Source organism: Marmota flaviventris, chromosome 5 (assembly GCF_047511675.1).
Source record: "Marmota flaviventris isolate mMarFla1 chromosome 5, mMarFla1.hap1, whole genome shotgun sequence".
Lineage (NCBI taxonomy): Eukaryota > Metazoa > Chordata > Mammalia > Rodentia > Sciuridae > Marmota > Marmota flaviventris.
In genome coordinates, this window is record NC_092502.1 from 31,489,825 (window position 1) to 31,514,818 (window position 24,994).

General features: G+C 37.3%; 1 protein-coding gene across 1 annotated transcript; it reads left to right on the forward strand.

Moving 5' to 3' along the window:
• The first annotated feature begins 666 nt into the window (after positions 1 to 666).
• Ppp2ca (protein phosphatase 2 catalytic subunit alpha) lies at positions 667 to 24,412 on the forward strand. The gene is made up of 7 exons (XM_027949584.2): positions 667 to 1,017; positions 16,013 to 16,222; positions 19,427 to 19,600; positions 20,199 to 20,288; positions 21,087 to 21,248; positions 22,655 to 22,773; positions 23,663 to 24,412. The coding sequence occupies exons 1-7, from the start codon at positions 916 to 918 to the stop codon at positions 23,733 to 23,735; spliced, it is 930 nt and encodes a 309-aa protein (XP_027805385.1). The 5' UTR covers positions 667 to 915; the 3' UTR covers positions 23,736 to 24,412.
• Positions 24,413 to 24,994: the final 582 nt, after the last annotated feature.

A 24,994-nucleotide genomic window follows, 5' to 3' on the forward strand; every position in this document is an offset into this window, starting at 1 on the left:
AAGCCTCGGCCCAGCCATCGCCCCTGATAAGGTGTGTGCTGGGGGAGTCAGGTACGCGGCGCGGCACTTCCCTGGCAGGTACACTCTCTTTCGCCTACGAGTGACCCAATTACAAGGTGCAGGCAGCGCCCAGAGGGGGTGGCAGTCACTCCAACTGGGCTGCGACATATCACCCGTTCCTGTCCCAAAAGATGCATTAATCCTATGCAATTCCAGCGCTGTTGGATTCCGGAAGAGTCACAGGGTCGCAATTCTCGTTCCGTTACCAGGCTGCCAAGCCCCAGGTAAAGCGCTAGGGATTGTTACCCAACCTGCTTCCCAAGGGAGCAGGTCTCAGAAAGCCAGGGTCCTCCACCAAAACTGCGCTTGCGCGGGACCAGCAACGGCGCCTCACGAAGTTTAGAGCTCGCGGATTAGCCGGGTTGGCCGTTTCGAGCACTGCGCTTGCTTGGACTCTGTTCTTCCCCTCCCCCATAACCCCTCCTTTCTGGGGGACCACGCCCCAAAAGCGAAGGCGCTTCAGTCACCAGCCCACTACAGTGCGCCTGCGCCTTGGCCCTAGTGTACGCCCCGGCCCCAGCCGTGCGTCGGACCGCGGCCGGCTCTGCAGTTGCGCAGCTCGTCTCCCGGCCCGTTTCCCCTCCATTCCCTGCCGCCTCCTGACGCCGGCGTGACGTCACCACGCCGGGCGGCCGCCATTACAGAGAGCGGAGCTCCGGAGCCAAGGCGATCGGAGAAGGAGACGCCGCGGCCGGTGGCCGAGAACTGCGGAGAGAGCCATCGGGCCAGCGCCCAGCAGCTGCCAGGGGCCACAGAAGTACCCCGGGAATCGGCGGCGGCGTGTGCGTGTGGCCCGTGTGCGGGCGGCGGCGCGGGAGTAGCGCGGAGCGGCAGTCAGTTCGGGCGGGTGGCATCATGGACGAGAAGGTGTTCACGAAGGAACTGGACCAGTGGATCGAGCAGCTGAACGAGTGCAAGCAGCTGTCCGAGTCCCAGGTTAAGAGCCTCTGCGAGAAGGTGGGTTGCTCTTGTTATGAGGGACCCGCCGCGGGCCGGGCCGCCGAGGAGAAGGCTGTGGGGAGGGTGCAATATGGCGGAGTCGCGGGCTGGGCCCCCCGAGCCTCGACGACCGGCGCCGGGCCGGGCCGGCGGCGGCTCCCCGGCGACCCGGCGCCCCCTGCCTCCCGCGCGAGGATTGGTTGTTTCCGCCGCCTAAAATGGCGCCGTTCACCCGATTCCGGGGCTTTGGAGCCTCCGGTCTGTGCCACCGGGCAGAATGGCAAGGGGGATCCGAGACCTGGAGGGTCAGGGACGGGGGCGGGTTGAGATCTCTGTGAAATGAAGCTTGTCTTCGGACGCCGGGATAGGGCCAGGTCCACCGCGGTGAGGTGGGTGAGAGGCATTTCATTAGTGCTCAGGCCTAATTCTCGGGCCAACGCTAACGCGAGGATCCCCCAAACATAAACTTATAGGCCAGATTTCAGGACCTATGTAAAGGTCACACAGCTTTAGTCCTGTCCTTGGTGGTTTGTATAATGCTCACCAAGCAAGTCTTCAGAGACCTGTTTAAAGGGCGTCTTTAAAAATCAGAAGAATTCGGTAACCTAATTTCAGCGAAGGTCATGGTGGTAGTTACAAGGGAATAGTATAACTTTATTTTTCATAGTTGGAAGAAATGGAGAATACGGTGAGTCATACTACATAAGGAGCTTTTGGATTGGAAATCAAGTTTCAGTTTAATCTGATTTATATGCTGACTCAAATTGGGTAGTGTGAAACCTTTCTCTAAGCTTAACGTACTTGGCATTTTGCCATTTATTTTTAGAATGAGCAACAAATTGGAAGAGCGTCAAAATTGGTATTCTCGCTCTTTGTTGAAAAAGTTACTTGATTTTATTTTTCTGGCTACCAGTAGTAGTTACTGGATTCCGGACTTTGTGCTTAAGGTTTAAATGATGTCTCACAGATGTTGAAAATGGATTGTTGTGGTCCACTTAATAACACTGAAGTATTTTCTATTACCTGATTCCGCTTTGTTTTTCCTTAGGGGTTGGGGAAACAGCCTGTTGGCTATCGGCTATGTTGTATTTTTAAAGTTTTGTAACTGTTTTCTAAAGTATGTAGAATGTTCATTTCCACTATGAACATTTTAACTTTCCTTTTCACAATTAACTTTGTAGCGGTTCGTTTTAGTATAGAATTGTGTATTTTGTATTAATGGAAGAGTTTTTGGAGAGCTATTTGGGCTGTCTGGCTTGTGTTTGAGTTGAAAATTAGGATCATAGGTTTGATGTGTATGTCCAGACTTTTCCAAAAACTGTGCTAAGAACAATTAGAAATTAAGTTTAATTTAGATTTATTTATTTCAAGCCTGATCAAAACTCCACCACTAGTTGATGACATCTCTTGGAATTGAATTTTAATTCTAGCAATGCATTACGTCTCCTATTTCTTTACCTTTCTTTCTCTCACAGGAGGTTGGTATTTAGAAGTTTAGAAATAGGCCTTTAAAAATTACTAAATGTATATTGTCAGGTCTTAATTTTTAGTTACTATAAATGATGGTTTTACTGACTTTGGGGGTTCAGTACTTATAAAGTTTTTAGTCTATAGTTAATTAGGTGACTAATTATTTGTGAAGAAAACATTAGAACTGACCGGCTTTGGGGCAACCACTTCACTTAGTTCTTGTTTTATTGTCTGTAAAATAGTTAAAATACATTCTGAGATCACTTTTAATCTCCTGATATATGTTTTTGTTTTAAATTAATATTTTGTGTTTAAATATCGAAACCTATTGAATATTCAAGATCACATACTTTTATGATGGACACGAAAAGCAGTGAATAATCTTGCGTATTTTCAAGAAGCTTTGAATCTGGTTGGAAAAACTTAGCATGGTGTGGATATAAGTAGGAGGCGAACCATGGAAATATAGGGTTTGCTTTGAGACTTATTATAGAAGATCACATTGGATGCTGAGGTGGAGAGGCTGAAGCTTAATGAATTCAGTGTTATTTTCCATATCTTTGTAAAACTAAGATGTAGTGAGGCTAATCAGCTATCTTCATTGCTCACTCAGAGTGTATAGATTTTAGTTCTGAGAGCCAAAAGGGTAAAAATAATAATTGAAGCTAGGTGTTAACCATCACACAGCCTTTTTAATATTTTTAACTCATAAGTATGCCAACTTTTGGAACTATATTAACTTCCCAAATCAAGTTAATTTGAAGACTGCTTTTTAGATATATGGGGTGCATGCTTGATATCATTCATACAAGTTCTAGTAAAACAAGTTTTCATGGTGAATATTTGAATAAGCCCATTGGCATCTCTGGGTGAAAACCACATGTACTCTGATGTAATTGTCTTCTAAATAGTAATTTTGAAAATACTGAGTTAAAGTTTTTCATTAGTATATAAGTAGGTTTTTTAAAAGATACTTTATAGACAAGGGCCAACATTATTGACTAGCTAAAATGTTTCAGATGTGATTAAGGTTTATATTTATTGTATGTACAGTATATTTTTTCATTTTAGGGGATCCTAATTTGTTTTAAAATTTGGTGTGTGAGTGCAGTTTTGTCTTGGGTACAGTTCTATAGTCAGTAGCCTAACTACATCTGTGTAATTGACTAACTATACTCAACAGGTTTTATTATATGAGGTCAGTAGTGACTTAACTTAGGTATGATTTTTTACTTTAACTTCGAGCTTTCAAACACATGGAGAATGTTGTTTGATAGCTAGTTTCTCCCCAGTGGAATTCTTCACCTAAGTATGCATTTTCCTTTGCTCTACAAGCACTATAAATAAAATGCAGTCATTATGACTTCATTTACTTTTACATTGTTATATGAAATGAGTAATGTACTTGTGTGAATGTGTTTGTTTAATTTAAAAGGTTGTTGGGCACATTTCCATAGAAGTGATTTGGAAAAAAAATGAAAAAAGAAGCAGTTTGAATATTGAGAACAAACATGTGGGAGAAGCATCTTACGTAATATTATTTTCATCATACTTTCATGTACAATTTTTATTCTATAATACATATAGACAAATGCTCAGAAAAATAAAATGACTTGACTATAGGGGCTAAGGCTGAGATTGCCTGGGTTTATGGATTCTAATCCCAATGTTCTAGCGTTGCTTTATAGATCCTCTTCTCTTTTGTGGGGTAGTGTTAATGAAGGATGCAGCCATGCCTGATGGTGCACACCTATCTGTAATCCCAGTGACTTGGGAGGCTGAGGCAGGAGGGTGGCAAGTTTGAGGGCAGCCATAGCAATTCAGTAAGACCCTGTCTCAAAAAATTGTAAGGTGGGGGGATGGTGGGGGGTGGAAGGTTGATAGTGGAGGTTTTAGGGGTACCGGTGAATCTGCCCAAACCGAATTGTGAATCAACAATTATCTTGAAAGCTTCTATTCATGTCATATACTGTTGTCTTACTTTATCCTGGAAACAGTAATTATTCATCCATTTTGTACGTGGCTAACTACATTTGCTTCTCAAATAAGAGTAGTAAGATGAAAACCCTAGGTCATTGTGACTTGTCTGAAATTATGACCCAGAAATTGAGTTGTAAAATATTCTAATAAAATGTAACTGACTATAAAAGTCAGTCATTGCGGCTTATGAAATGCCCTTTTTTTTTATCCTTAGCTTCTACAGTCAAATGTATGTATGTTTGTTTCATGATCTGTCAGTGTGAAATTGAAATGCAGTTTTGTATTAGCTTAATGGAGGAAACAAATCAGTTCTATTCCCATATGCAGGTATCAGTCCTTCTGTTTTTTCTATCCAAGGCTAAAAGTTCTGTGTCTTCAGAAATGGGATATAAGGTGAAACTCATACTTCAGAAAGAATGATGAGTTTTCCTAGAGGAGTAAATGGAATAATATATCTCAGTCTTGGTGTTCTTCTGTTTTTTGTATTTTTTGTGATGCTGGGGATTTTAACCCAAGGGTGCTTTTTCACTGAGCTACACCCCCCACCCTTTTTAGTCTTTTTTGTTTGTTTGTTTGTTTATTTATTTTTATGTGGTGCTGAAGATTGAACCCAGGATCTCACACAGGCAAGGCAAGCGCTCCACCGCTGAGCCACAACCCCAGCCCTCCTTTTTAGTCTTATTTTGAGACAGTCTTGCTAAGTTGCTGTGGCTGGCCTCAAACTTGCAATATTCCTGAGTAGATGGGATTACAGGCATGCAGGTGGTGCCTGGATGGTGTTTTCCTGTTTTATGGCACAAAATGTGTTCCCTATCTCATTGTAAATTAAGTGTGTCAGAGTTTATTCTTTGTTTTATTTGGAGGTTAAAAACCAGGAGACACTGAATTTGGGTGGAGATGGTGGTGAGTTCTTTTTTGAGATTGTTGAGAGAATTAAGTTGGACAAGAAAATATTCTTTTCTTTCTACTTTGACCCATTTCTCTTAATTCAACTTTTTCCCCCCGTATTCATTTTTTTCATTTTCATTCTTGTCTGAAAAAGCCCTCTTATACCCAAGCAAGATCTAAATTGGACTGGGACTAGAAACAGGAAGATTTTTGTTAAATAACTATTCTTTTGGTTTAGCAGAATAGGCTGAAGAAGGGAAAGGTTTTTAGCTGTCAGTAAATGACTTGGGGGGTGGGGTCTGAAAGAAAATAGAGAACAGTCTGGGATTAACTGCTTAATTTATGCACAACACAACATTATTGTCTATATGTTTTAGTATTATGGATTGTGATTTGGAATGGATGAAAAAGGAGAGATGTGTATGTATCTAAATCTAAACGAGCTGGCCAGTTGCTCCTGTACTCACTGTTCTCACCTCTGCCTTAGTCATTGTAGTTACTATTACAGATGGTAACTTTTTTTTTAATATTTATTTTTTAGTTGTAGTTGGACACAACACCTTTATTTCACTTGTTTATTTCTTTATGTGGTGCTGAGGATTGAACCCATGGTCTCGCACATGCAAGGCAAGCGCTCTACTGCTGAGCCACAACCCCAGCCCCAATGGTAACATTTTTTGAAAAGAATTCTTACGTTCATTGAATTTATTATTTCACAGATGATAGTTCTTACCTTTGTGATGCTGGGACAGAAAGACTATTGCAAATCTTTGTTCTAATTTCCCCCTAGGGGACAAAACAGAATTTGTTCACCTGCTACATAAAGTGTTGTTCACAGATTATTGATTGTCATTGGTACTATTAGCTGTATGAGTGTACATTTATTTTTGGAATTCATTCAACCAGTATTAATCCGTCATGTGCATCAATATCATTATTTAGCTTTGTCTGTATAGCATTATCTTATTGTAGTGCACAGGGATTTGTTTGGTTTTTGCTCTGATTAATAGCAAAGTTTCGTGTTTGTCAGAAAGTTGACTTTGTAATTAACCTTTTTTTTTTTTGGCAGTGCCTGGGGATCAGACTCAGGACCTTGCTCATGCTTCACCTTTCATTGAGCTGAATTCCAAACCCTTTTTCATTTTGAAATAGGATCTCACTAAATTGCCCAGGCTGGTCTTAACTTTCATCTTCTGCCCCAGCCTCCCGCGTAGGTGGGATTACAGGCATGCTCTATTATGTCAGTCTTGTAATTAACTCTTGATAGAAAATATTTTAGAATGTTTCTGCTAATGGTGATCAGTAACTGATTTCACTACCAGCTGTCATTTGTACACTAGCAGTAATGCCTATTCTATTTATGTTGGGTGACTTTGACTTAATAAAGACTTCCAGCTAGGTGTGGTGGTACATACCTGTAACCCTAGCAGGTTGGGTGGCTGAGGCAAGAGGATCACAGGTTCAAGGCCAGCTTCAATGATTTAGGACGACTCTTAGCAATTTAGTGGGATGTTGTCTCAAAAAATGGAAAGGACTAAGGATATTGCTCAGTGGTAAAGCACCACTGAATTCATTTTGCAGTACCAAACAAATAAACAAATAAATAAAACAGGCTTCAAATGTGCTGGGGCCATAGCTGAGTGGTAGAGTGCTTTCTTAGCAAGCATTGAGTCCCTGGTTCCATATCTCCAGCACTGAAAAACAAACAAAACAAAAAAAATACTCTAGGTTGGGGTAGAATTTTAATGTTAGCCTGCATTAAAAACTATGCAGGCTAAATCATATTTTTACAGATGAGGAAAGAAATCAAGACCCAGAGTAGTTAAATCTTATTTACTTGGATTATTGTGAGAATGTTTAAATAATTACACATGTAGTGACATTTTCAATTTATTCCCTGTATGCAGAAATGATTTGAAATGCTTAATACATACAAGTTGGTTGGTAATGAGTGAGGTCATCCTATTGCACAAGATATATGGCTTTAAAGAAAATGGTTGTTACTTTTGTTTGAAGCTAACGTGATTATATGATGCAAACAGACAACACATAATTTTGGAATTAGAATCATCCTTTATTCCTGATGTTTTCCTTTTTAAAGTTAGACCTTAACCTATGAGGCCAATTAGAAAGAAGTAGTTCCTAGAACATTACACAGAGGAATATATACACATATGTATATTTCTGTTTGTTTCTTTTATTTTTTATTTTTTTGGTAGTACTGGAGATTACAGGGCCTCAAGCATGCTAGGTAAGCACTTTATCACTGAGCTGTATCTCTAACCCTTTTTATTTTTATTTTGAGACACAGTCTCACTGAGTTGCCCAGGATGACTTCAATCTTGGCAATACTCTTGCCTCAGCCTCCCAAGTAGTTGGGATTACAGGGATGTGCCACCATGCCTGGTTTATACTATTAAAGTGTAACTATACAAATTTTAATCAAAGAGGATTAAAGTATTTCATAAAATGTTAGAGGCATCTGTTCAGTGTAATTAATGAAAGTAGTGTGGAGAAAGTTTTTATAGTTGAAGGTAATTAAGATTCATTTGCTTCTGGGACTAGCAGTTTGTCCAACTTTATGTACCACCCACAACTCAAATCTAGTCTTATATACTAATTTATCACAAACCTCAGTTGTTTTTACATTTATGAAAATAACATTATCAAAGGATGTACCTTTTATCTTCCATAAAAGCTATATGAAGACTAGTGCAGTGGCCCATGCCTGTAATCCCAGCGGCTTGGGAGACTGAGACAAGGAGGATTGCGAGTTCAAGTCAGCCTCAACAATAATGAAGCGCTAAGGAACTCATTGAGATCCTATCCCTAAGTAAAATAACAAAATAAGGCTGGGGATGTGCCTCAGTGATAAAATACTTGCCTAGTATGTGTGAGGCACTGGGTTCGATTCTGAGCACCACATATAAATAAATGAATTTTTTAAAAAGGTCCATCAACATCTAAGCAATTTTTTTTTTTTTTTTAAGCTATATGGGCTCAGGATGTGGCTCAAGTGTTAGCGCACTTGCCTGGCATGTGTGAGGCACTGGGTTCGATCCTCAGCACCACATTAAAAAAAAGATATCGTGTCCACCTAAAACTAAAATAAAAAAGATTTTTAAAAGCTATATGAAGCAAAATGAAATTCTTAGGATATTGAAAAAAATGTTATTTTTGACTGAGAGTTTTACTTTTTTAAAGAAGTATTTAAATGACTTCAAAACTGAAAAGCAAAGCAAAACTTAAAAATTAATTGCATTTTTTTCCAGCTTAGCTTCTCTATATCTTGTATTGGTAGATGTGTATTAAGAAGTATCTAGTTTATTTGAACTAGAATTCCAATAAACATTAGAATTAGATTTTTTTAAAATGTTTTTTGTTGTCTGTGGATCTTTATTTACTTATTTATGGTGCTGAGAATCAAACCCAGTGTCTCACACATGCTAGGCAAGCACTCTTCCAGTGAACTACAACCCCAGTCCAGAATTAATCAGATTTTTAATAGTACAATGACTTTTTTAAAAAATGAGGATTCCTTTGTCAAATAATACTATTAGTATTACTAAGATTGTGAAGAGCTTATTTGTGTTGACTTTGAGTTTGATCCCAGAGAAGACACAAGACCAGCATTGGCTTCTTCTTTACCTAAAAAGGATTGCTGTTTGGTGTATTCTTATATATATAATGACCTTTTCACCAAGGGCAGAATTTGTAATACAAAAACAACGAATTTCTTTAGTTAAGCTCAGGTCATTAATTATCTGATGAGCCTAAACACATTTTCCTTAATATAGACCTTGAGATTCTTTTTTTTTTTTTTTTTTTTAAGAGAAAGAGAGAGAGAGAGAATTTTTAATATTTATTTTTTAGTTTTCGGCGGACACAACATCTTTGTTTATATGTGGTGCTGAGGATTGAACCCGGGCTGCACGCATGCCAGGTGAGCGCGCTACCACTTGAGCCACATCCCCAGCCCCAGACCTTGAGATTCTTCTGTTTGACTTATATAGAACTTGCTTTTGTAGGAGTACTTTTCATTATTTATTTATTTTAAGGAGGCCACATTTAGTAAATATCTTTAAGAAAGTGCTTCTAGTTATATCCCTTTCAAGTAGTTGACACCAAAAATGAATATTAAGTCTGGGCACACTGGCACACGCCTGTAATCCCAGCAGCTCCAGAAGTGGTAGGAAGATCTTAAGTTCAAAGCCAGCCAGCAAGGCCCTGTGTCTAAGTAAAATACCAAAAATGGGCTGGGGGTGTTGCTCAGTGGTTAGTGCCTCTGGGTTCAATCCTCGTCCTTGATTAAATGATGTTTTGTTGTTTCAGATACAACTCCTTGTTTAATTATTCACTATTTAAAATGTATATGATAAAGGTATCTACTGTACCCAAGTGTATAGATGAGAAGAACAATTATGGTGTAGACTCGTAATTACTATGTGTGATTAGATCCTGATGAAGGTATTGAATATTTGCCCTTGGGTGTTCCCTGGAGTGATAGCCAGTGTTTTGTTCAACAAAGCCACTTGCTGCTCTCCTATGGCCTTGCTGTAGAATGGCATGATCTGATTTGCCAAGTCCTGATGTTTTGAAGGAGAAAGCTATTACTTTACTCATATTTTCTGTGAGAAAGCACAATGTCATTATGTTTTAAATGTTATTCAGATTTAAAGAATTGATATAAGAAGCTAAAGTAGTTGTCATGTAATCCTAGATTAAAGTATAAAACAAAAACTATTAAAAAATGGCAAGGAGGTGGTTGGGGATATAGCTTAGTGATGGAGTACTTGCCTAGAATGTGTGAGGTTCTGGGGTTCAGTGCCTAGTACTGCAGAAGAAAAAAATAAAGGGAGAAGAAAATAGAAAGGAAGTGAAAAAGAAAATAGCAAGGTTGTGGATTTTCTTTTTAACAGTTATAGAAGAAAAATCACAAAGTAAAAATGAACATGGAGATTTGGGGGCTGTATATTTAAAAATAAGAGAAACAATGTCAATAAGTTAATTAAAATAACAAGTTAAAACATAGTTTGTATAAATAAACAAGAACATTTTCTGCTACTTTTTTTTTTCCTGCCTCTGGATTTATTAGTACAAATAACACAGGAGGACACTAGTCCCCTATACACAGGGGCTCCAGGGTCACACCAATCCTTCTGTCCTCACATTCACAGACAGAGGCTTTCACTGTGAAGTCTTCGCAGGGACCTGGGCACCCTTGAGAGGAGGAGCTGGAGCTGCAACCTGAGTCTTGGCGTGGGCTTGGGTTTTGGCCTTGCCTTCAACCCCTGGCCATGTGGGCATGAGCACACTTCCCAAGCTTGGGGCAGGCAAGGAAGGCCTCTTGGGCTTAATCTCCTTGGGCTTTACCAGGACCTTGATAACCTCGGCAGGTGCATTAGGGACCTTGGCATTGTTTGCTGCATCTTTTTCAGGCCTTTCTTGTTGTGCTTCTTGGCAAAACAAAAATTTTCAGGAACTTGGGGTTTATTCCCTCAAGAGATTCATATCTTTGTGATCAGGGTTTCTTGATGCCATTTCTGTGCCATTTTCAGGACTGATTGTCCATGGTGTGGTTCTTGGACTTGGCCAAGTCTGCACTGTAAGCCACAGATGAGACCAGAAGAGGAAGAACCAGTGTCTACTTCTTAATGATTAGATGCTCAAAGAACACTGGTGGACAATTTGTTGAGGAGAAATAACATATAGTAAATAAACATGGAATGAAAAAGTTGTACCCAGAAGTGAAAAATTGCCTATTAAACCAGTGAGATGACATTTTATATGTGAGAATGGGTGCATTCTTTCTATTATTGTGTAACAATTTGGCGTAATCCAATTTTGTAATGCCTGTGAACAACAAACAGGTTTTACTATTTTGCTGTGTGGTCCCACAATTGAAAATTTCCTGAAGAGAAATTCAAATAAACAATAAAGATATATAGATCTTCAGGGGGGTGTTATATAGTAGTTTTAAATGATCATGACAATGTCACATGAAATTAAGTTCATGAAAATAAAATGGGACATCGGTCAGTCTTTTTTTTAAAAGAGGTCTTTGTGAGTACAAACAGCAAGTTCCAAGAAAGAGTAGTTTTTGTGGGTAGGAATAGACAGATAGCCATGTATTACAGGTTCACCACTGAAAAATGAACCGTAACCCAACATTTTAATGTTTTTCAGTCTTTTATTCAAAGGATTTTTGTCACACTTGTAATTATTTTGTGCTTTTAAATGTTTACTTGATTGAATATAGAAATACATAATTTGCAGCTTTTTTCCCCCGAATAGGTTAATGAGTCTGTTGTTGTTAGTTCCATGTTTTTTTCTCTTTTAATAAATTATCTTCCTTTAAAAATCTTGGCCTGGATGATTTGTGAGGTCTAGTTTAAGCCTACCTTCATTTTATGATATGATGTTAGGACGGCCTATAATAAAAAATGTCCAGGTGACTAGGGGTATAGCTCAGTTGGTATAGTGCTTACCTTGCATGCACAAGGCCCTGGGTTCAATCCCCTCTACTGTTTAAAAAAAAAAAAAAAAGAATCAATTGTTTACTGTATAGGTGATTGTTTTATTTTTTTTAAAGAATATTTTTTTTATCTATATATTTTTTTTAATATTTATTTTTTAGTTTTCGGTGGACACAACATCTTTGTTTGTATGTGGTGCTGAGGATCGAACCCTGGTCGCACGCATGCCAGATGAGCGCGCTACCACTTGAGCCACATCCCCAGCCCCTAGGTGATTGTTTTATGTAGGTTGGAAATAATTTTGAGATGTCTGAATCCAAACCAGAATGCTGAGAGGATTTTGATAATAAACTAATACTCTCACAGATTGCTTTCAAGTTAGTCTCCACAAATTCTTCAGATTCTAGGACACCGAAAAATTTTTAACTTCCCACAATTACTTGTAATAAGATTCTATTAATAGAGTAGCCTATTTCCAGTTTTAACCTTGTTCTAGGACGTTTATATATCAAATCTCTTTTTTTTAAATTCATTTATTTTAGTTTTGTGCCATTTGAATTTCAGAAGGGGTTTTGCTGAATCAAAGCGATATGGCACTGATTACATTATTTTCAAATGTTAATTATATCAGCTGACAAATTTGAAAGCCTTGCAAAAAAATGTTTTTAGGAGAAGCAAAAAAAATTTAGAATGCATGTGTTTTGTTTTTCTTCTGCTTCGTACCATAACATGATCCTTTAAATACAGAAGTCAAAATGTTAGAGTGAAAAAAAATGGTTATTTAAACACATACATCAAGCCTCTTATGTTAATTAAATTACCTTAAGAAACCTGCTTCTGGGGCTAGAGCTGTAGCTCAGTGGTAAAGTGCTTGCCTCGAGTGTGTGAGGCACTAGGTTCGATCCTCAGTACCATAAAAAATAAATATGCTATGTGTTTATCTACAAATAAATATTTTTTAAAAAAAAGAAACCTGCTTCTCTTTTGAGTACTGAACTAGAGAGTTGAGATTATGTAGCCATCTTTGAAGCTAATGATTCATGAGGGCCTGGAAGCTCTAGGGTGACCCCTAGAGAGAGAGGTTCTTCAGGCCTGACTTCTGGTTATATATAACACAGCTTTCCTCAAACATCTCTTTTTTTTCTTTTTCCTTTTCTAATATTTTCCTGAATGTAAAATAATCTTTAGTGTAGACATCTTAAGCTTTTAATGTTCTAGCATTCCAAATAGTATATTATGGTCAGTAATTATGTAAAAATAATTATCTTAAAGTTGGTAAATTGAGACAAAAACCTAAAAAGCATATTTGCAAGCGCTCCCCCCACCTTGGAGTACTGGCGATTGAACCCAGGGCCTCACACATGCTAGCACTCTACAGCTGGTTCCCAGCCCTTCACTTTTGTTTGTTTTTTTAGTAGTTGCCTTTATGATTACATTTGATATATTAGTATTTGCTCCAATATTTAGTTATTATGAATTCTTTTCTGTGAAATTTGGTAGGAGGGACAGAAAGAACTTTGGTTGGCTTTCCCCGATTTAGAAGTTGAAGTTTTCACTTAATGATTATAGTGTCCTTTCCATTTGGGAAGATGAATTGATAGTGTAAACATTGAAAATACAAACTACTAAATTACACCAGTAAGTCTACTTCATAGTATTTTAGGAAATATGTTGCATATGTCTACAAGGGAGCAAATTACTAGGATATACATTTCTGTATTTTTACACATATCACTCCTCCAATTGTAATCTGTCAGGGACTATTCTGCATCCACTAAGGAATTAAAAGGTCTTTATGTGTGTGTTATGAACTCTGAGATGTATTTTCAGAAATGCAGGCTGTTGAACAGTGTTCTAATTTTAAAACACAGGGGGAAACTATTATGTTTCTCACAGGCATACAGTTCATATGTAAACCTTTTTAACAAGGTTTGAAAGAACAGACACTAAACTGCCATTGATGGTTTCTTTGCCCGAGGGAAGTAGGAGTTCTGGAATGGAGCTCAAGGGTCATTCTGCTTCAGCTGAGTCAATTTTTTCTTTGACAAGAAAATTTTTTCTTTGCACAACTTGAATGTTTATCATTGTGATTTGCCTAAATTGACATAAAAGAAACAAGTAGCATTTAGGCTTAATTTTTCTTTCACAAAAATTAAGGAATTTTTCGACAGTCCTGAATACAACTTTTTAACCATTCATTTTAAATAGCCTTTTAGGTAATCAAGTGTGTAGAAGTGTATTTTGAAATTTAGCTTCTGATAGAATTAAATATGAAAGTTACATCTTGTTGAGACTTACATGGTATATGACTATTAGTCTTTGTTTTTAAAACGTTTGAATAATTTTTTCAGTCTTCTCTGAGGTAGGATCTGTTATTTTATTCTCAGCTATTTGCATTAGTATTTGCCAGGTGCTATTGAAAACATTAGACATGTGTTAATACCAGAAGACTTAATAATGGATTATATCTACTGAGCAGCTAGCTGCTTTTTAGTAATGATAAATCAACAGAGATAGGAATTATCCTAGAAATTTCTCAAAATACAGTAAGACAGTGGATTAGCTGTATTTCTTAATAATGTCTTGAAATGAGGGTTTTTTTTTTTTAATTTGTTCTAATTAGTGGACATGACAGTGGAGTATACTTTGAAATGATTTTTTTTCTAAACTTCCTAAAAATGTTGGATCAAATTATTGTTTTGGGGATGTTAGTGGTTGTTGAGAATTTGGAAATAGGTGCCTCAAAATGTTTGAAGAATAGAAAACTGTGGTTCTAAAACTTGGTTGTACCTAAAAAAGTACCAGCACCTGAAGAGACACTTAAAAAATTGTTTGGATCCCACTTTCAAAGAATTCAACTTAATTGGGGAAGGAAAACCTGGGGATTGGGATTTTTTTTTTTTTTTAAAGAGAGAGTGTGAGAGAGAGAGGGAGAAGAGAGAGAGAGAGAATTTTTCAATATTTATTTTCTAGTTTTCGGCGGACACAACATCTTTGTTTGTATGTGGTGCTGAGGATCGAACCCGGGCCGCACGCATGCCAGGCGAGCGCGCTACCGCTTGAGCCACATCCCCAGCCCGATTGGGATGTTTAATGTGCAACTAAGGTTGCACACCACTGTCTTAAACTTGTTGTCCTTTGTTGTTCCTAAATGTAATGAGCATTTGGCTCATTAGCAACAATTTTTTTTATTACATTTTGTTATTCTATCTAATTTAAAAGCAGTTTTCCTTAGTTAACCTCTTTTCCTTCATGGCATTACATAGTCTGTACTTTTTTGCTTGGTTACTTGTAGCCTTTCTTTCCCTGCAGTAGGAGTAATCTGCTTGTACATTACAGAACTCCAGTGGCTAGTACAGGGCTTGGCACATATTGTCATTCTGATGGTTGAGCAAATGATTGTCTTCCAGTGTTTGTAGCATATAATAAGTGATCGGTAAATGTTTATTGAATAAATAAATGATACGTGGATTTCTAATGTGTGAAATGTTTGCCATTAAAAGTAATGTTTGAATTTGTGATTTTTCTTCCTTTTTTTAAATTTACAGTTGTAGATGGACAGCATGCCTTTATTTATTTTTTTACATGGTGCTAAGGATCAAACCCAGTGCCTCACACATGGCTAGGCAAGTGCTCTGCCATGGGCTATAGCTTCAGTCCCCTGAATTTGTGATTTTATGGGGGAATGTACATGCCACCAAATGATTTTATAAAAGCAACATAAAAAGCCTGTGCATTGAAAAACTGTTCATTGAAAAAGAACTTTATATTTGGGTATAAAGAAATATGCTAAAAGACCAAATTTTAATGTCTTCCAAAAATTAGGAGAAATAAAGCCTGACCAAGAAACCCTCTTATAGCCTGAAATCCCCAGAGTGGCAGCATTATAGTTGGTCTTTTGTGGCAGCTAATGGTCTCAGTAGTCTTTAGTTAGATGGCAATTTGATAGGCTTAATAACTCCTGATATTGATAAGAGTGGGGCTTTGTATGTACCATGCTACACATTTTTTCTCCTAGATATCAGGGGTGAGATAGCCAATGAATGGAATCTAGCCATATCTTATTTTAATGGGATTATACATGTCTGCAGTTTCATCTTACTAAATTTGCCTATTTGGGTACATCAAGTGTGAGTAAATGTATCTTCATTAATGTTGTTTAAAGCCAAATGATTGCTTCATTTTTCCCCCCTCTGTAGGCTAAAGAAATCCTGACAAAAGAATCCAACGTGCAAGAGGTTCGATGTCCAGTCACTGTCTGTGGAGATGTACATGGGCAATTTCATGATCTCATGGAACTGTTTAGAATTGGTGGCAAATCACCAGATACAAATTACTTGTTTATGGGAGATTATGTTGACAGAGGATATTATTCAGTTGAAACAGTCACACTGCTTGTAGCTCTTAAGGTAATTTCAGTTTTATGTTTTGGGCCTTTTAAACTGGGTTAAGACAGTCCTCTTGTTCGCATGATTTGTGATTTTCTCCTTATGAATGTTAGTTTTAGAAGAAAATTCCACATTTTAGGAATGCAAATAATTTGGACTTTAGAATTATAATTATAGGTGCCTACATTCTGAGTAAGAGGATGGCACAGAATAAAAACAAAAGAGAATATCTTAATCAGCTTATTTGAAAAATGTTAGGATTGGTGAGATAGGAATTTTAGTTTAGTACATTGATTATGGAGAGGTAGTATAATGATAAATATAACAAGTGTTGGAGTATTTATATTCTCTGACAATAATCCTATAATTAGAATTTTACTAAGTAAGAATTTCAAGAGGAAAAGAGCATTATTCTTATAAACATTACAGCATTATCTTTATCAGAAAATATTGATCTAAATATCTCAACAGTGAGTGGATACTTAAATCCCAGTTTGCAGCTGTTAGCATGACAAAAATCTAGAATATTAGAAATGGTCATTTCCTGTAATCCCAGCTACTTGGAACAAGGCCCTAAGCAATTTAGTGAGACCCTGTCTCAAAATAGAAAGGGCTAGGATGTGGTTCAGTGTCAAAATGCCTCAGGTTCAATCTCCAGTAACCAACCCCAAACCCCATATGTGTGTGGGTACCCATACCCACACTGGTTGTAGCTTTGCGAGATATACAGGTGAAGATTTGAAGGTGAAATACAAAATGGTATTCTTTGGAGGTGGAATACTTCTTTCTGCTTTCCTTTTTTTTTTTAAATTGGAGATTGATCCCGGGAGTGTTAACCATCCAGCCACATTCCCAGCCCTTTTTATTTTAATATAGGAACTCGCATAGTTGCTGAGGCTGGCTTTGAAACTTGTGACCCTCCTTCCTCAGCCTCCCTAGATGCTGGAATTACAGGCATGCGCCATGCCACCTAGCTAAGGAAGCTAAATAGGGTATTTTTAAAAAAATATTCTTTGAATTTACTTTTTTTGGGGAAGAAGTGCCCCCCGCTAGTTTTCTTAGGCAACAGTTATTTTTATTATTAAAGAATATTCAGAATGATAAAATGGCTGTTGTAGAGATGTGATTTCAGCAAGAGTCAGATTTAATTTTAGGTGATTAATATTTGAATTGTGTAAAATGGTCTAGAACTTATTATGTTCTGCATTTTAAAAATGAAAGTGTTGAATTAGATGGAGGAACTGTTCTGCTGTGACTCCAGGTGCTATAAAAGAAACTATCCAGCTACTACTATGTACGTATCAATCCCAGCATGCAAAAAAAGCAAATATACTACCTTTAAGAATTCATGCAGGAGGGTGAATGAATTGTGTCTGCTTAAATTTCGTATGTTGAAGTCCTAACCCCTAGTACCTCAGAATGTGACTATATTTGGAACTATAGCCTTTACAGAGGTAATTAAGGTAAAATGAAAAGAGATTAAGGCACAGATAAGGGGAGAGGATGGAAAGACATGGAGAACATGTCTATATAAATCAGGGAGAGGCCTTCAAAAGAAATAAACTCTGCTTACACCTTGATCTTGGACTTTAGCCTCCAGAACTATGCGGAAATAAGTTTCTGTTGTTTAAATATTTAGTCCATGGTATTTTTGTCATGGTAGCCTTGGAAATTGAATATTGTTGGAAAGGATGACCTTTTCAGCAAATGGATCATAGGCTTAAAATGCAAAACTTCTAGAATAAAACTTAGGAAAAAATCTTTGTGATACTGCTTATATTAGAAGATTTGTTAACAGAAACATCCATCACAAATAGAAAAATTTGGCTTCATCATAATTGACCTTTTTATTCTTAAAAGACTTCGGAGAAGAAAAAGTATGTGTATTTGAATTTTCAGATATTTATTTATTGGTGCTGCTGGGATTGAACTCGGGCCTAATGCATACTAAGCACAGGCTTTACCACTGGGCTACACCCTCAGGATCAAAATTAAAAAAAAAAAAAAAAAAAAAACTCTTAATAACAAAACATAATTTTAAAATGGGCAAAACATTTGAGTAGATATTTTATCCAAGAAGATACGTTGGTCAGGAAGCATATGAAAAGAAGCTTTAACATTATTAGTCATCAAGGGAATGCAGCTAAAGTCAAAGTGAGATAACCCTTTACATCCATTAGAATGACCTTATGCTTTGCTGGTGGGAATGTGAAATGGTCCAGCTACTGATCTGTGCTACAATGTGGATAAGCATCAAAAATATTTCAAGTAATATTTAGCACAAAATACTATGTTATTGTATTAATCTATTTCTAAGTAATTTCTAGAAGAGGCAGTCTCAAGAGCCAGAAAGTAAATTAGCGGTTGCCAGGAAGTGAGAATAGGAGTGGGAGTGAGGAGTGACTGCAACCAAGCATGAGGGTCTTTTGTGGGTGATGATTAATGCAAAACTATAAATTTACTAAAAATCATTGAACTGAAAAATCATGTATGAGGTTTTATATCATGATTATGCTTGATATAATAAAGTCAGTAGTAAAGGGAGTTTGATTTTATTTATTTATTTAAATTTAATTTTTATTCATTTAACTTATTTGGTACTGGGGATTGAACCCAGGAGCATTTTACCACTAAGCCACATCCTCAGTCCTTCTTAAATTTCAAGATAGTCTTGCGAAATTGATGAGGCTGGCCTGGAACTTGCAAAGGTCCTCCTGCCTTAGCCTCCCAGGTTCCTGGGATTACAGTGTGTGCTGCACTGCACGTGGCTCCCATGGGCATTTAAAAATGTTCATCAGGGCTGGGGATGTGGCTCAAGCGTTCGATCCTCAGCACCACATACAAACAAAGATGTTGTGTCCGACGAAAACTGAAAAAAAATAAATATTAAAATTCTCTCTCTCTCTCTCTATTTTTTTTTAAAGAGAGAGAGAGAATTTTTTTTATTTTTTAGTGTTTTTTTCCGGCGTATACAACATCTTTGTTTGTATGTGGTGCTGAGGATTAAACCCTGGCCGCACGCATGCCAAGCGAGCGCGCTACCGCTTGAGCCACATCCCCAGCCCCTCTCTCTTTCTCTTTAAAAAAAAAATGTTCATCATGGATTTGTGATTTCATTTCACTGTAATTGGGGGATATGTGCTGTTTTTTTCAATATAATTGGAACTCTGAATTATCATTTGAATTTTCAAAGAGTTTTTGATGTTTTCCATTTTATTGTTTTAGGTTCGTTACCGGGAACGCATCACCATTCTTCGGGGGAATCACGAGAGCAGGCAGATTACACAAGTTTATGGTTTCTATGATGAATGTTTAAGAAAATATGGAAATGCAAATGTTTGGAAATATTTTACAGATCTTTTTGACTATCTTCCTCTCACTGCCTTGGTGGATGGGCAGGTTTGTGCACTCATATTGCTGATTATTCTTAGGGACCTCCTTCCTTAATGTTTATGTGCCTTTAACTTTTTTTCCATCCTTACATCCTTTTTAGGGATTTTTTTTTCCAAATATTCATAGCATTCACTTAAAACTTTTAAAAATGCTCTCTTTGTATCAGGCTCTTTGTATGAGGTGGGATAACAGGGATGGAAGACATAGACCATCCAGCCTGTTAGTCTGTTTTGGGAGAAGTCTAGGAGATGTATTGTACTTGTTACTGGTCCAGGTAGAGATGTACACAGAACTTACAAGTAAGAGAATTCTGAATATGAAGATACTATACTAATCTCTGGCAAGGGATGGGAGAATTAGACATTTTCTTGAAGGAGTTGACTGAGGTAGACAAAGTAGTGATGGTTTATCAGGAAATAAAAAAGGGTATTCAGTAGTTTAGTGTTTCCTGGAACAAAAATGGATCCTTCAGAGTTAAATCTCATTTAGGCAGAGCCCAGAAATATTAGTGAGGCCAGTGACAGGGTCTACTGCCTAAAGCTTAGTCTAGAATATTTACAGTTTGTTTAGATGAAGTTAACATATTAAACCAATCTTTCTTCAGATCTTCTGTCTACATGGTGGCCTCTCACCATCCATAGACACACTGGATCATATCAGAGCACTTGATCGTCTACAGGAAGTTCCCCATGAGGTAATACTTTTATTTGGTAATAAATTCTTTTTAGGGAGATGAGAAATTTAATTGTAATTGGTTCATTATATGTATTTATTCATTTAATCCTCAAAAAATAATTTCACACGGTATAAGCACTCTTGTCAACCCCATTGTTCAGAAGCCAGGATATCTGCTAAAATAATAATAGCTGTGGGACTAGGCTTAAAAAGAACCTACTTCGTTTAAAAAATCTTTGCCTTACCCAGGCATAGTGGTGTGTACCTGTAATTCCAGTGACTCTGGAGGCTCAAAGACAAGAGGATCCCTCATTCAAGGCCAGCATGGGCAACCTATTGAGACCCTGATTGAAAACAAAAAGGCCTGGAAGTGTATTTCAGTGGTAGATTGCCTACCCCCCGATTTAATATCCAATACCTTACACACTAGCCAATACTGCCTAGTACTGAAATTTGCTTACTACAGGGAGATTAGGACATGTTGCTTTTAGGACCCAGTGATATCATCTGTTCCTCATAAAGCTGGAAAATGTCTTTTTTTTTAATATTTATTTTTTTTTTAGATGTAGTTGGACACCATACCTTTATTTTTATGTGGTGCTGAGGATTGAACCCAGGGCCTCACACATGCTAGGCAAGCTCTGTACTGCTGAGCCACAACCCCAGCCCCTGGATGTTTTAACTGTAAAATCTGTTACTGTTTTCAGCAAATCCCACTAAAATGTATGACTTAGTACTGTGCTGTTTCTGATGAATTACTCAAATTATGCATTTGCCATTTTTGTAAAGCTGTTTGTAATGTGAATCTGCTTTTTAGGGTCCAATGTGTGACTTGCTGTGGTCAGATCCAGATGATCGTGGTGGTTGGGGTATATCTCCTCGAGGAGCTGGTTACACATTTGGACAAGATATTTCTGAGACATTTAATCATGCCAATGGCCTCACGTTGGTGTCTAGAGCTCACCAGCTGGTGATGGAGGTAGGTTTTATTCTTGGAAACATGATTTGCTTTTTAGTAAACTAAAGAAAAAAGGATATAGAAAAGAAGTGGCATTCACATTAATGCTTTAATGGCACAGTCCATGTATTTCTTCTGGTGAGTTTGCCATTATAGCCTGAATCTTTTCAGTAGATGTACATTAGAATTAAAATCAAACTTTTGATGATAATGAAATACATATTTAATACAATTTCACAAAATTCTTAATGGCAGGGAAATAAACTTGAGATTTAAGGGTGGGAAAGTACAGTTCTGGGAGGGATACATTTTATGATCCCATTTTTGTTTATTTCATATATTTAGCATGTATATATATATGTAGGAGAGAAGGAAGAAACAAATGTTAAGTGGTCCTTTAGATGGTAGGATTACAGGAGATTTGAATGAAAAAATTGCACAGAACATTTAATTAGTATACTTTCAGGGTACTATTTAAATTAATACTAATGTATCTTTGTGATTATTATAATAAAATCTTACTTGGTTAAAGATAGGGAAAGAGCTTTGTGAACACAACTAAACACAAAAAGTGTCAGAAGTAGCTCATTTATTCAGGTGGGCTTTGACTGGCTTAGGGATCTTCACTTATGACTGAGGAACAAACAAGATTCTGGTGTCCAGGAGTAGGTATATTAATCAGCTTTTTGTCGCTAAAACAAAATACTCAATATAAGCTATTTGTGAAGTAGAGAGGTTTATTTTGCCCCATAGGTTTTGTCAGAGGGTGGCACGTCGCAGGACCCTATGTCAAAGCAGATCGTAACCTCTCTAGCCAAGAAGCTGAGGAGACAGAGCATCTCCCCCCCCCCCCCCCCAATGACCTAAGGATCTTTCACTAGGCTTTACCTTCTAAAGGTTTCACTGCCTCCCAATAGCTGCACCCTGGACACCACATCTTTTTTTTTTTTGAGAATTTTAATATTTATTTTTTAGTTTTTGGCGGACACAACATCTTTGTATGTGGTGCTAAGGATCGAACCCGGGCCGCGCGCATGCCAGGCGAGCGCGCTACTGCTTGAGCCACATCCCTAGCCCTGGACACCACATCTTTAACATGTGGGCCTTTGAAGGATATTAGGCATCTGCCTCTAAAAGGAATGGGCTGTTTAAGATCTTTGCCAGAAGAGAGGGTGATGAGACACTGTCATTGAAAGAAGGGCAGATAGATAAGCAGTTTATTCTTTAGTGATTAGTGCTATTTTTTTTTTAAGTTTTATAATAAAATAATTTTGTAATTTGGGGAAAAGTGGGTATATTTGTGTTTTATATGTTGTTTAGAAAGAAAGTATTAATATTTCTTAAGTCTTTGTGGGGAGGGAGGGATGTCACATTTAGTTGTATAGGAAAGGAATAAGTAAACTTTAATTCCTTTCTTCTCCTTGTAGGGATATAACTGGTGCCATGATCGGAATGTAGTAACAATTTTCAGTGCTCCAAACTATTGTTATCGTTGCGGTAACCAAGCTGCAATCATGGAACTTGATGATACTCTAAAATATTCTTTGTAAGTATTTACACTTGACCATTTGGTTGTTATACCTGAATATTTAATTTTAATAGTGTTTATAAACTTAGCTAAGCCAGATTCCAACTTGGCAAGTCTCTGAAATGGAGCAGTGATATGTTGAAACACATCAGCAGAAGCTAACTCATCCTGCACAGATTCTAATATGAATTATTAGATTTTTGGACTTTTAAACCATGTTTTTGTTCTCTGGATGAGAGATCAGATACAATATGTTAGATATTTTAAAATTTGCTTATTAGCCACCCACGCCTGTAATCCCAGTGGTTCTAGAGGCTAAGGCAAAAGGATTACCAGTTCAAAGCCAGCCTCACCAATATAGTGAGGCCCTAAGCAAAACAGTGAGACCCTGTCTCTAAATAAAAATATAAAAAAGGGCTGGGGATGTGGCTCAGTTGTTAGCCTGGGTTCAATCCCTGATACCAGTGCTTATTAACTAGAAGTGCTTAAAGGAGCCTGGAGTTCTAGCTACTCAAGAGGCAGAGACAGGAGGATTGTGAGTTTGAGGCCTCCCTGGCCAACATAACAAGTCCCTGTCTCCTCTTTTATTTATTTTTTATTTAGTAGAACCCTTTCTTTTGACTCCCCCTTAATTACTGTTAAAACCCTTCTTTTCAAACAGTCTTAGAGGAGAGGGACCCCATTGTGTAAAAGCATAACTTCTCTGACTAAAGTTGCTTTGGATTTTTCAAGGGGAGGACAATTAGAAAAGTAAATGCACGATTCAGCTGCAATTATGGCTCTGTTTCATTAAGAGAAGTTAAACTTAGATAGGAAAGAAACGTGTAAATTTGACAACTGGAGTTCTTAATTTTGATTGTTCCCAAGACATTCATTGATTGATCATGCATCTTGTCTGGTTTTGCAGCTTGCAGTTTGATCCAGCACCTCGTAGAGGCGAACCACATGTTACTCGTCGTACCCCAGACTACTTCCTGTAATGAAATTTTAAACTTGTACAGTATTGCCATGAACCATATATTGACCTAATGGAAATGGGAAGAGCAACAGTAACTCCAAAGTGTCAGAAAATAGTTAACATTCAAAAAACTTGTTTTCACATGGACCAAAAGATGTGCCATATAAAAATACAAAGCCTCTTGTCATCAACAGCTGTGACCACTTTAGAATGAACCAGTTCATTGCATGCTGAAGCGACATTGTTGGTCAAGAAACCAGTTTCTGGCATAGCGCTATTTGTAGTTACTTTTGCTTTCTCTGAGAGACTGCAGATAATAAGATGTAAACATTAACACCTCGTGAATACAATTTAACTTCCATTTAGCTATAGCTTTACTCAGCATGACTGTAGATAAGGATAGCAGCAAACAATCATTGGAGCTTAATGAACATTTTTAAAAATAAGTACCAAGGCCTCCCCTCTACTTGTGAGTTTTGAAATCGTTTTGTTTATTTTCAGGGAAACCGTTTAATTTAATTGTATGATTTGTCTGCACTCAGTTTATTCCCTTCTCAAATCTCAGCCCCATGTTGTTCTTTGTTATTGTCAGAACTTGGTGAGTTGTTTTGAACAGAACTGTTTTTCCCCCTCCTGTAAGACGATGTTACTGCACAAGAGCACTGCAGTGTTTTTCATAATAAACTTGTGAACTAAGAACTGAGAAAGTCAAATTTTAATTGTATCTATGAACAAGACTGGTGCTGTTTATTTAAAAAGATTAATCAATTGATAAATTTTAGAATTTGTAGAATTCTAGGTAAAGAAAAATAAAAAAATCAAGGCCACTACATAATCTCTCTTGAACTCCTTGACATTCTTGACATGAATTTGAGGATTTATTTATATTGCATAGAGTAAATTTGTCAGATTGCTGGTATGCTCTTTACTTGTTTGTAAGAAAGGAAATCTATGCTGCTTCAATAAGATCTGCTTGTGAAACTATATTTATTTATAATTTGTGAGTTAAGTTTTTAGGGTTTTATTTTAATAAAATGGCATGTTTTTAGGTAGAACTTAAATGATATGTCTATTTAACACTAAATAGATGTGCCATATAAATAGATGTGCTTCTGGTTATAAATATTATATTGCTGTGTACATTACATGAATTCTTTAAATGATTGACAAATTGGTAAGTTCTTAACAATTTGTACATTATTTGTTAAGTCATGTTAAGAAAGCAGTGAAAACATTAGCCTGTGTTAAAGTCTATAAGTGATAGTGAAGTGAAATGGAAAT